At 39.3% G+C, this 13,519-nt stretch overlaps 1 protein-coding gene across 1 annotated transcript in view; it reads right to left on the bottom strand.

Moving 5' to 3' along the window:
* thsd7ba (thrombospondin, type I, domain containing 7Ba) overlaps positions 1–13,519 on the bottom strand; it is a 189,621-nt gene that overhangs the window by 86,072 nt on the left and 90,030 nt on the right. Inside the window, exon 7 of the mRNA XM_005745722.2 lies at positions 7,949–8,107. Within this exon, the coding sequence (XP_005745779.1) occupies positions 7,949–8,107 (159 nt within the window). The remainder of the gene's footprint in view (positions 1–7,948; positions 8,108–13,519) is intronic.

The raw sequence follows: 13,519 nt of genomic DNA, 5'->3' as shown, positions 1-13,519 counted from the left end.
ATTTTTTTTTTCACATTCTGTCTCTCACAGTTGAAGTGTACCTCTGGTGCAAATTACTGACCTCTGTCATCATTTTAAGTGGGGGAACTTGCACAATTGGTGGCTGACTAAATACTTTTTTGCCCCACTGTACACACAAAGATTGTAAAATGTTCTTCATGCCATTGAAAAGGATAACACTTTCCAAACCAACAAGGCTTTCATTCGATGACATAACAGAAGGTGAAAGCTGTATCCCTGCCATGATATTAGCATTTGAACTCAAGTACCTTCTATAGTTTCAACATAAATAAAACTAAAAGGAATAATAAATATTGTTCAACATGTATTACCTCACACCCTCAAAGACAACACAATGTAACAACACCCTCTCACCTAATTTCAAACCCACCAGCACTGAGGCTGTCCAACAAACAACTAAACCTTTCAAAACCCAGAATAACACCATGCTGTGGCAATGTTAGCAATTTAACCACATAGACTTGTGACCACACGTTGAACCTTTGGATCAAGAGAGACTGAATAAAGCAAAGAAAAAACATCTTTTTTTCAAAGGAAAATATTTAATGTTATTTTAAAGGCTGGATCACACCTCACTTCAGAACAAAGAAGTCCAAACTGAAATACATGATGATCTTTGGTATTTCCCTTGCTTGGCCCCACCTGTCTCTGTGCCACAGATATAGACACACTGACATTCTGCTTCTGCCCCTCTTCTCATTTACTCTAACACAGAGACCTTTTCATAAAGAAACACTCCCAGTAGATATTTCTTCATTGATTTCCCTTTTTTGTTTGATTCAATACAATCCTTCAACATATTAGAAGTGAGCTTTTATTTTAATATCTGAACTTCAATGTACAGCACGTGCTACGTTAAGATCATTTAGGACAAGCTTGATGAAAAACATCTATAATGTTTGGTGCCATAAGAATCCAGTCCAAATGTTTGACTCGTGGTTTAGAATTTCCATCCATACCTGCTTCATGCCCTGGGGGACGGGGCTATGGCTCCCCACACTCCCTAGCAGATCGTTACATGGAGAAACCTTTGGAATACAAGCATGCTGATCCACACAGGTGTGCACACAGGTGTACACACAGGTGTTCACAGACGCGGACTACAGCTTTCTTGGCTGCTGCCTCAAAGCACATTGTGCGCTGTCTATCTTGTGTGCTGCACAATAGCGTTTAATATTTAGCATCTACTGTTATCTACTGCTAGCTAGTTTATTGTGATGGTGCTGTATTTATTATGTTGCTCTTTTTTGTTTGTTTTCTCTTCTGTTTTTTTTTCTCCATACAGGCAGTGGCGTGTCCAGCGAGGTGGCCTGGGGGGGGCACAGGCCACCCCCCCAACCAGACTGGCCACCCCAGGTGCCACCCCGAAGCTAAAACAATAAAATTTTATGAAATATCAAATGTACGATTATGGTTTCACAGTGAAGCTCAGATATCCGAGGGTAAGTGAATGCAGCACCGGCTTCTGCACTATGTGCATCATGTTAGCAAAGGTAGGAGAGCCAAGCACGAAAGACGGCACGCAGAAAACATTTTTCTGTGAAAGATTAACAAGTTAACATAGCTGGACTAGCCATTGGACGTTTGCATGGTGGGCTGATGACTTTTTTTTTTTTTTTTTGTAACGGCATGAACAATGAGAGGTGGTGGATTGGCCAGATGCTGGCCGATGTGTAAAAATAACTCAGTTGTTTGGTGGTGGTTATGGCGGAGCTTCCACAGAGGCAACAGGTGGATGAGGGAAGGTGAGGCAGGAGGAGAGACCCGAGGCGGCCGCCGGTCCGAGTGTCAGGTGAACTGAACTTCAGGTAAGAAGTTATGACCTGCAGTCTATCTGGGTCAGATATAAACCAAGTTTAGGTGCAGTTTATTTTCGTTATGCTGACTTTTTACAGTCAGTTACAATAACTCGTACTGCGTGAGCTAGCATGATGAGTTTATACAGCTGTTCGGTTGCTATGATGTTACTGATAGTGAACTTTATTTTATTCATAAGTTTAGTTAGTAGAGTTGCCAACAGCTCCTTAAAAAATGGAATGGTCCCTCATTCAGAGAAAATATTACACGTTTCGTATTGAGCTGAGAAGAGACGCAGTTTGTCCCGTACTTCAGCTAGGATGGAAAAAGACACAAAGCTGGAGTTATTCTGTCTTTACAGCTGCCTCTTCTATTGCTACTTCAATCATGAAACTGATCAATGATCAGCTGATCGTCTCTCTTGTTTGTTTATCGCCCACTTTGCGCCAGAAACAGGAAACCAGCGGATGTCGCGCTAAACAACAGCAGCACGTTTAAGCTTGATCAGCTGTTGTTAGAATTTATTTAATATAAATTTCTAGTATCAGCTGATGTTTGCTGGAGCCACAGCTGTAAAGCTGCTGGTCATGATGTCGGTTTGGATATGTGGTGAGAGGGAAACGTGAAGATGAAACCAGGAGATGTCCTTACTGAATCATCAGAGCTGAACAGGTGATGGAGAAACAGGTTTACCTTTTAGGTGACATGAATGAGTTGAAGGGAAGTTATGAGCTGTTTCTGAGAGACAAATAACACCAGGATCCTTTTCTAAGTAGCTGACAGCTGGTAACTGTGCAGGGGCGGGTCTTGCAAAGTGTTCCGAGGGGCCCAGGTAGGGCATTAACAGGGAGAGGGGGGCACTACATGTCAGTAAAAATACTATGCAAATATTGATGTCCTTGAATACTGAATAAACACTGACTGATTGTATCTCTTGTACTTTATCAACGCAGTATCTAAAAACTTTGCACCGTAGTGGTTAAAATCTCATTCTAATAAGAGTTAAAAGCGCATTCGGTTATTAGGTTTATAGGGTTATTGAATTATGGTTAACGGTTGGTAGAATTGTTTTTAACATTATCTGCCAATTACATCTGCCACCCTTCTCCAAATCTGTGCCCCTACCTGGCCCCCCCAACAAAAATTTTCTAGACACGCCACTGCATACAGGTGATCCAGGTGTTTTGTTTGCTTTTCTTTCTTTCTTCCCCCTTTCTCACCGTCTCTTCTCCCCTCTGTTTTTCTTTCTCTCCCTCTCTTTCTTTCATTCTTTCTCCCTGTCCTATTCCCCAGTCATGTTTGTCCCGTTTGTAGCAACCGAAAATAAAATAAATACATAATTATAATAAAGGTCAATCAAATGGACCAATATGGCAAGGCCATGATGATCCACTTGGTAAAATAAATCCGCTTGGCATCTTTCTTGGCCTTAAGACAACAATTCTGATGGCTAAGGATCCAAACGGGATTTAGAGTTACCAATTAACCTAACCCTACTAACTGCATGTCTTTGGACTGTGGGAGGAAGCCGGAGAACCCAGAAAGAACCCATGAAAACAACTGGTCATATGCTTCTTTAAATTATAATCCAAAAACTAAGTTGTCCTGACAAAATCAAAACGTAAAAGAAAGAACAATAGATAGTCCAATAGCTAGCTAGCTAGCTACATAGAAGGATCCATCCTTTGCACATTTACAAGTAACTTTTATGCAATTCAAGTTTATTTTAGTTAGTTAGTAATTCTCTTATATATACTTTAACTGCTAATTGATACTTTTCCCTATAATTATATTTATTTTATAATTTTCCTAATAATCAAGCAAAAGCTGGTCTAAAATGTCACATTTACAGAACTTTTATTTTAGCAAGATCGGGAAAGATGTGGTATTTTTGGTTGCCATCCTTTCCCTGTTTTTCAGTAAGGAACATAAACAAATAGATGATATGAATATTATATTTTCAGAATTGTAAAACCTTATTGTGGATGTAAGAGCCAAATTATGTGGATATTTTGCATCCAATTCATTGTGTAACATTTTATTCAATGGTATTTGATGGTTTGGGCCCCAGGAACACTAGCAACCACTGTTGTGGAAGCTAACGGGGTTCCTTATAAATAAACAAATAAATAAACAAAAGCAGCATGATCACTGTCTGTCAGAAAACAAATGTATATCGATTGAAATAACATCTAAGCGAGAGCTAGGTGCAAAAGTGACACAACAGCAGTGAAAAGGCAGTGACTAGAGATACATTAAAGACGGTGCAGCTTGATTCATGTGACATGAACAACACTGCTCTAAAGATGGTTTACACAGTAACTAGCAAATTGCGGAATGATCAACATTTTGACACACTCATTATTATTCAGCCAGTTACCCAATCACCCATCAAATTACATTCTTGTTGCCTATTAGGGATGATTTGGTTCTAAAATGTTGATTATGTCACAGATGGGTTATTCTTATAATATACATTTCTTTATAATCAGGTCTTTACCTATCGAACACATTGTGATCCACATTTATAATCCATGGTTTCTATTGACTGCCGAGCTCTTCCAGTTCCCTGATGATGCATTTGTGGATAAAAAGTTGAAGGATAAAAATAATATTTTTTAGCTGTGGCACTTTCTCCAGTAAATGTAGACGACACTTGAGCAGGGGCGGCTTTTCTTTTTGAGCAATACTCAATTTACACATGGCTGAAAGGTCTCACATTCTTTCCCTCCACAGGTGGACCTGTCAAACCCCTGGATGCCCACTCTGCAAATTACATCCCTGACCATCTATTGGTGTGAGGCACCAGTTCAGCGGCCAGATCCGAGCGATGCTGCCCAAGTGTGCTCTCGAAGAGCAAAGAGACTGTGGATCGATTGCAGTATTGCCCGGAGCACTTACTGTTACTCACATCCAAACCACAAAAAACAATTTGGCTGGGCATGCCCCCACGGATATTAATAATTGAAAGGTTTCTTGGTCATACCAGGTTTATTTCAAGGAAACAAGGGCCAACCGGTGATTTTTAGCACATAGTTGTTCAGAAATACACCTCCCCACAGCTCTGTGATTTCTTGCAGAGACATTACCAGAACTCTGTCCAATAATCTCCCATGTTCAATTCATTTTTCCATAAAGCTTTTAGTGCCTTATGGACAAGGCACTAAAAGTGCTTTTAGATCATTTAAATTCGTAATTTTCTGGAAAGCAAAGCAGCGGAAGCACCAGCTTGGCTCCTCCACCTGAAATTTGGGATCTCACAAGCCTTTCAGTTTGGATCAAAAGTTGTTCTAATACTGTTAAACACAAAGGCAGTGTGCTACCAATTCTTTGCAGCTCAGAGGGTGCAAGTTCAAGTTCGAGTTCAAGTTCAAGTTCAAATTTTATTCGCCACATGCAGTGGCAGGTTGCCCTGCAGTGGAATGAACCCGCCCCCCAACCTTACAGTCAAAGACACCGATAATAACAATACTCTACTACTCAATAAGTGTTTATTGCATCATTGCCAGCACTGCTTCAGCAAGTGGTTGTGTATTGGTTCGTATACTTTCTGCTGTGCACTCGTAGTCTTTATGAATATCATCAAAAGACAGTGTGCCACAAGAGACCCTGTGCAAAAAAGCAGATGCTGTGTTTTCCACTCCTTGAAATATATTAATGACACTGTCTGTGAGAGGAGTCGGCTCATCCCGTTGAGATCCAGTGTTGGAGAGTGTGGGCACTGACCTGAACAATGCACACTTCACTCACTCCCTGGGGCGCTTTCATGCGCATTTACTCACGGCAGGGACGAGGTCATGCTGCCCTTTTAGCAAAGTACTAACACACTAACAGCTCCGACACTACTGGCACACTGACTGAAACACGCACACTGCGCACACACACACATTCACGACGCACAGCCTTTCTAAAGCAGTCAGATATGACACACTTTCACCTGTGCAAAAAGACAAGAACATCGGCAGCAAGAGTGTGTTGAATACTTCAGTACATCTGCTCTCTTGCACACAGACACACTGTCACACACACTTCACATGAGCAAACACACACGCAGACAGGAAGCATCTTATCTGCTGATACTCCTTTCAGCCTCCTGGGGCCTGAGAGCTGAAATCTAGGTGCTTCTGTCTCTCGTCTGCCGTGGTTTAAGCATGTGGCACCTTCTTCCAAAGCCCATTTCTTCCCAGACAACTGCTTATCAACAAACAATTTAAGATCCAAACGTATACTGCTCTCTATACTGCTCTGACAACATTGGTCTTTTTCACTGACACTTTCTCACTTAACCTCTGTCAAGAACAATACTTCTTTCTCTTCAGGATTGCTGAAGCACTGCGTAAGCAGTCTTGAGACAATCTAAGCACAAGGCATGTCACACTGCTAAAAAAAGCAAATGCATATGTATGTAACAGCTTTCAGGTTAATTAGAAGTCATGTCTATATACAAGTACACAACTAACTCTACATGTGGAACATCCCTGTAATAGAGTTAGCACTGTTTATTTTCTTTTATTTAATAGTTATGATTTAAACTTCCACATCAAAGTTAATTGATTAATTTTAAATATAATAGACTTAAATATATGTAATATCTCTTATACTGTTTGGTGACCATCCTTTTATTATCGATCCATATTATCGGTCAGAGTAATTCGGAGAATACAGTGCTTTACTTTTGAAGGCAGCTGGAAGAATAAAGCACCTTGAAACAATGTTTCTACATTTTAAAAGGACTCTCTAATGCACTTTGTCTGTTATTGTGGTTGTTACATTATGTTTCATGGGCTGTTGTGATCACTAGGGCTAGGAGTGGTCTGCGGTTTTGATTGAAGACAAGTCATTGTCAAACCTTCTCATTGTTGAAATATAATTGCTGAGTGCATTACTAAATTATATTTTGAAATACTGCACGGGTATTATTGCAAACATAAAAATTCGGTGATGCATCACAAGAAATACAACTTCTGCTCTCTGTGCTTTGAAGCGCACATGTGCCATCAAAGATAAATGTTACCTTGTTCTGCTTTTACCTTTCTTTTTATGTCGGTCATGAGTGATTAGAGTGTTTTTCCGGGTGGAAGATGCATTTTGAGACATCGTGTTAAGATGTGTCTCCCATCTACTTGAGTCACATAGTCATGATATTTTTGGCCAGCAAGCATATCCTGTACATCTTAGACTTTGAAGTAAAATTACTTAATTGCAGCAATTATAAACATTACACAGTAATCTTTTTCTTCTTTTTTTAGTAATAGCATCCCGTTATTTTTTTTAAAGCAAGCTTTGTGTCATGGTCACGAGCCCTGTCGCCTCCATGTGCTTAACTCGACAGCGTATTTGGTCAAACGTAGATTCTGTTGTGAATGGTCCTGTGACAATTCCAGTCACACTGCTTTCCACCTGGCTTTGCTGCTGGGTCGTAAGAAGAACTTCTTACAATCAAGCTTACCAATTAGTTGATGTCTTATTTAAGCTCAGCACGGATGTTGATGTCTCCATGTTCTGTACCTTTTGTTTGAGACCCTTATTTAGCCTGTGAATACTACGAGCAGACACTTAGAGGACATATTTTGCAGATACAGCCTGTAAGGTTGAACACAAGTACCAGGTAGACTTAACTCTGTGTTTGAAGTAACCGTTACTGCCTGCGGCTGGGTCGGGTTTAGACACATATCCACACACGCTCCACTAACAGTGCACATGCCTTACTTGTTTTTCAGTTCAGCCACATTTGCTGCAAGGATGTTGCTGCTCTGTAGTTTGTTTTGGACAAAGAGTTAGTTACATTTGATTTCTATCTTCTTTTGTAGTAACTCATTCTGTAAACGATGTTAGCCTACACTTGGTTTTGTTCCTTTCTTTGATTTGGCATCACTCACAAGCTCATGCAGTTTGTCTCATTTCTGCAATTTATTTCATCTTCTTGTTCTCATTCTTTCTTTTTTTTGTTTGACAATAAATATCTTCACAGAAACCAAGAATATCTGTTTGTATGTTGCCTCACTCCATCCAGTTTGAGCTGCGATATAACGCTTGTGACAGGTACACACATGTATACATGGAAAATGCAATGATCCAAATATTTCAAAAGTGAAAGCTTGTTCATTTTTATATAAATTTTTCAGCATACCTTTCTTCCCATGTGGTTCTTCGCAGCTGTCATATAGACATGCACCCCAGGGTGACCACCCGGTGAGCAAGCAGTAATGCTGGCAGGGAATGGAGCAGTGCTGGACAGCCAAAGGAGGCTCTTCACCATCACACAGCCTAGCATTTACAGGCCTGGACACTGAACAAACAAAAGAAGCACAGGGAAGGATAAACCGACCACAAGTCAAAACACATACAGGCAGTTGTAGAGTGTGTGTGTGTGTGTGTGTGTGTGTGTGTGTGTGTGTGTGTGTGTGTGTGTGTGTGTGTGTGTGTGTGCAAGCGTGCAAGTAATATGTTTTGGAATGAAAGCCAAACAAACATACTGTATGTGCTAGTTGATATGAAAGTGATTGAATGAGCATATGTGTTATCAGAGCAGTTAGTTTTGATTGGCAAGATATGTATTACTTAAAGTAAAGTCTACAACTTAAACTTTCTCACTACAGCTGGTGAGAAATAGGTTACGAGTAGAGAAAAATGCTCATTTCTAACTTAAGAGGTAAAGTGGAAGGCCAGTTCAGTCTCACAGGAAAATCTGTAACAGCTGGGTTGGTCTACTGCATAAATGTACTTTGTAATAAAGATGGTAAAATCAGGAGATACCTAGAGTTTTAGAGGGACCAATTGTAGAGGCAGGAACCAGTAACCTTGCATAATGGGAAAATATATGGTGAAGGATGTGAAAAGGTCTACCCAAAACGTGGTAATTTTGTAACTCTAACAGAATAATTTTAGTGAAATTAGAATTATGGTAAGTGTAAAACAAAAATAAAAATACAATATGAAACTATGTCTGACAGTAATATATGAAAAACTAATTGGCCCTATAACAAGGACAAAAAGTCTAAAAACAAACAGCAGAAAGGTTACTGTTACACACAGAATCAAACCTCAGTCTAATGAGAGTAGTTCCCGTGACAAACCAACTAAACTGTCAAAATGAAAAACAAAATAAAACAGACTAAAAAAAAAACCCCAAAGAAACAAAAAAAAAAAACTTATGAAAGGCAGAATTTTAATTCCTTTTTTTTTTTTTTTATAAAAACTGTGATGTTTTGTGTTGTGGAACAATATAGCTTTAAAACATTTTGCCATGGGACTCAGCTGAGAGGGCAACGACCAGCTAAGGGAATAAACAGCAGCTCAACAGGGAGATATTAAGTCAAGACACGGTACGACCAATTCACTGCTAAGCACAGCTGACATTATTTGAAGATCACAGTCGGCTCAGCCACCTGTAATGGGCTCTGACATTAGTCTCTCTCGCAGAGTAAGTGGCTATTTTTTGCCTGTCCACAACATGGGGATTTATTCAATCTAATATTCCATTTTGATGCACCTCAGCACATTACTGAGAGGCAAATTTCCATTTAAATGAGAGCCCATAGAGATATTCACTAAATGTCCACTGTGCATTTTGTCTTTTTACCAAAAGTAATTTACATGGTATTTGATCTCCTTTGTAAAATGAGATGCTTGCCTAAACACGTTGATAAAGTGCAGTATGGATCTTTCTGCTTTGCTCCCTAAATTGTGTTTTCATGTTTGCCAATTGTGTTACAGTTGTAGGCATCTAATAAAACCTGATTGAGCTCTTTATATTCTCCACATGCCTTGCAGCCACATCTGTTTATCATGTAAAACTGTACGAGTCACATCAAGGTAAACACTGAACTTGAAGTATTGATGTTGTCTCTCACATCCAGTGGTTCAAAGAGTTGCTTTCATTCGTACTCTATACTTAGCACATTCACAAATATACAAGCATTTCTCTGAACACTTCCTTCCAAAGGCAACACCTCCATCACACAGCTCAGGACTTGGGTCAGAACTATATGAAAATATGGATGGAGGCAAAGTTAACTTGTTATTATTTAATAAACTGTTGTGTTTTAAGGGGAGGCAAAGATGCGATTTGCAAAAAGAGAATCTTACAGTTGGCAGCCATTAAAAACTACCCACTGTGTTTAATTAAAAAGATAAATTAAATACTTAGTATGCATGTTAGTCTATTCTTAAAGTGATTTATAAGCCTAACTTTAATTTTGTTAATTAGAAAGTATCACCTTTCTGTTCATAAATATTCAGTAACGGTCTATGTCTTCCTGCTGCCACAACTTGCCATATTGTGTGTGCCACATGTTCTGAACACACTTAGGAGGGTTAGACTGGGTTTCTGAAGTGTTGATAGAGATTTTTGTTCCTTTGCTTATCTTTTTTTTTTTTGCATCAACTTAAACATGGGCAATATGCCAAATGTAGAACAATGAAAACACAGAGACAATTCCCTTCCCCGTTGTTGTGAGCTGCAAATAAACATGTTCTGCAATAATAAAGGAATCCCAGTCAGCTAAGCTGATTAAGTTCAGGGGAGAACCCCCAGGGCCATTGCATTGGAGACCAAATTGAAATCGGTTTAACCAACAAATAAATAATCATCACTGTTGTCTAGCATTATTTGGCAGTATATCTCTTTGCAAAATTACTACAACACGTAACGACATTTTTTTTAAGGATGTGTGACAAAACAACAAAGAAGTCTTTAAACAGATGCAATTGTTGCCCCAACTGCCTGAACCAAAATAATGAATCTGACTAGATTATCCGTTTTTGGGTCATATTTTAAAGCTAGACTTTACATTATTTTCAGTCTCTACCTTCAACTGAACTTCAATATAGCTCCGGCAATAAACAAGATACATTAAACGCACAAACTATATATAAAAAAGTAGTTCTTATTATTTGACTAACAGCAGTTCCTTATTTTCTTCAAGTCTGTACCTTGACTAACCTCAGATATTTATGCAGTCTGTCTACATTTTATTACAGGGCTTTAATAGTTATACATTTCCTGATATTGCAGCCACAGTTCACAGTGGGAGGGATGATAAGTTCTTCTCAGCAGTTGAATTAAAGTAATATTTCACATTTACTTCAGCTTGTATGCCATATTTGAAAAAAACCATGAAAACACACTTTCCTCCTGTCTCTCACACTTTTAGGTCTCAAATTGTTTTACTTGTTTTCTGAAAAAGGAACTAGATTTCTGTTAAAGAAAAGGTTTGCTTGGTAATAACTGGTATGTATGCATTCTACCTCCTGACCACATTATACAGATTATTATACAGAGAAAGAATATTTCATTCCACTGCTATGTTGATAACACGCAGACATTCTTATATTAGAAATTGCTGGTCACATTTTTTGTTAATTAAATTCAAATAAAAGAGGAATTCTTATCACTGGTACAGACAATCTGCATCCAACCATGAAGTCCTCCCTCAGTCCTTTATCCGTTCATGAGCTTTAGTGACGCTCAGTGTCATTCATGGTTTTGGATTTTTGTAACGGTCTTTTAAACTCGTATCAATCAGAAAGCATAGAAAAATTCAGACTGTGCAAAATGTAGCAACCAGACTTCTTACAACAACCAAGAAAAAATTATATTACACTAATCTTAAAGACTCTACACTGGCTGCCCATCACTTTAAGGATCGATTTTAAGATTTTACTTATCCCTTTTAAAGGTCTTCACGGCCTGCATTCAGAATGCATGCTGAAATTGCTGTTCCTGTACCAACCGGTGCGCAGCCTCAGATCCTCAGGCAAAAACCTGTTAACTGTTCTCACCTCAGTGAGTGTTAGCTGTGAGGCCTCGCCCGTTTAGGGATGATGTGCCTGAGAAAATCTGGCTTGCCTCACCAGTTTCTTCTCTCACTGCTAAAGATTCCTTTTTATTGTAAGGTTTTGGTGTGATTTCAGTATAAATATGATATTTTTGACCTTGTTTGCTTAACTTAAACTTAACTTAAAAGAATAGATAAAGCTCAATAAAACTGAATCACAATCTTATTCTTCTAAAGTGACTTGCTCAGTTACAGTTTTCTATAATAGACAGTATCATATCTGTAATATACAATCCAATGTACTGTACAGGGTAAAATAAGGATTGTAGCAGAAAAAAGAGCTCAGTTCATTTAGCATTTAGTTCATTTAGGTGTTTTTTTTTTTTTTTTACCTTAGCCTGACTAAAAGTAGATTTTTAGTCTTGTAAATTTCCACAGTACAGTGGGGAATGACCATAGACACACTGATTTGCTTACTGAAGAGGAATATTTCCCGCAGTCTTATACAGTGGCTTGTGAGTAAGGAATATCAGTCAAAAACTGTTCTGCAAGCACTTTTTTTTCATTTGAACAGTCTCATTTAATTATTCATTTATTTATTTATTTTTTAAAGCAGAAATTCAAAAACCTTTTTACTGAACAAAAGCAACATTTGTGAGATGTGTGAGAGTTAATTTCATTAGCATCTTTAGTAGCTTTCCTGGTTTAAGTGCCATTTTATATTTGCTGTCTCTTAGTTTGATAATGAATCCGCATTATTTCCTGACCAAAGAGGCCCAATGCTTGTAGGTTCATGAAAAAAACTGCACTTTCACACTTTCAGAGGTACAATTAGCAATTTCTCTGTGAAGGTTCTCAGTCATCCAGGTCATGGTAGTCTAAAGAGCTTGGAAAGAAAAGTGTCTGGACTTCTTTGAGTTGCTTGAAGACGTTCCACCTCTCATCTGAGAAGCTCTTTCAGTTCTAACATCAAATGGGGGAGAGTCCCAGATTTAAGTCCTAGGGGAGTGTCCCCCAAGGGGGTCACAGGGGTCCTGTTGATCCTCTACCTAATCACATGAGCCAAGGTGTGAAAATGGGTGTAGGTCACAATCAAAAGTTTCGGGGGAACCTGCTGTGAAACCTGGCCCCACCCTATGATGTGGTTTCCTGAGGTCAACAGGCCCAGGATGTGAGTGGGCATTGAGGCGTCTGGGAAGGGATCTCAAAACTGGGTTATAGATGGCAGACAGTTGGTGTCGTAAGCCACCGCCTCTGTTCAACGATGGTCGCTCACAATGGACGTAAATGGCTTCTTTCACTCCTCTTTCAAACCATCCATCTTCTCTGTCCAAAATGTGAACATTGGCATCCTCAACAGTGACCTTTGTCCTTGATGAACAGCCGAGTCTTGTCCCATCGAGGTGGCTCTTCTATGTCGTGTAATACGTTTACGAAGTGGCTGTTTTGTCTCTCCAATGTAGAGGTTTGAGCATTCCTCGCTACACTGTACAGCATACACTACGTTGCTACGTTTGTGTTTAGGAGTTTGGGATGAACCAGTTTTGTCTGAGTGTGTGGCTGTGTCTGAAGTACACTGGGATGTCATGCTTGAAGAAGACTCTCCTGAGTTTTTCTGATAAACCGGCAACATGGGGGAAGACAATGTTGTTGCATTTGTCTTTCTGATCCTCCCTAGTTGGTGTCTGAATAACTAAAGAAGCTTCTCGGATAAGAAGTGAAACGTCTTCAAGCAACTTAAAGAGGTAAAGAGGTTCAGACACTTTTCTTTCCAAGCTCTTTAGACAAATAACAATTTCACATGCAGAACAGTGCCCCACTGTTGGTCCAGATCTTGGCTGAACTTGGCTGAACTTGGCTGAACCCAGCGATACCAGACCACGCCGTGCAGCCGACGGGGTTCTTTTCGGTTTACCGCATGG

The sequence above is a fragment of the Pundamilia nyererei genome, unplaced genomic scaffold, assembly GCF_000239375.1.
Source record: "Pundamilia nyererei isolate P.nyererei 1_Seehausen unplaced genomic scaffold, PunNye1.0 scaffold00163, whole genome shotgun sequence".
In the NCBI taxonomy this organism is placed as follows: domain Eukaryota; kingdom Metazoa; phylum Chordata; class Actinopteri; order Cichliformes; family Cichlidae; genus Pundamilia; species Pundamilia nyererei.
The sequence above is the reverse complement of the archived record's forward strand: the minus strand, read 5'-3'. Positions and strand labels throughout refer to the sequence as shown.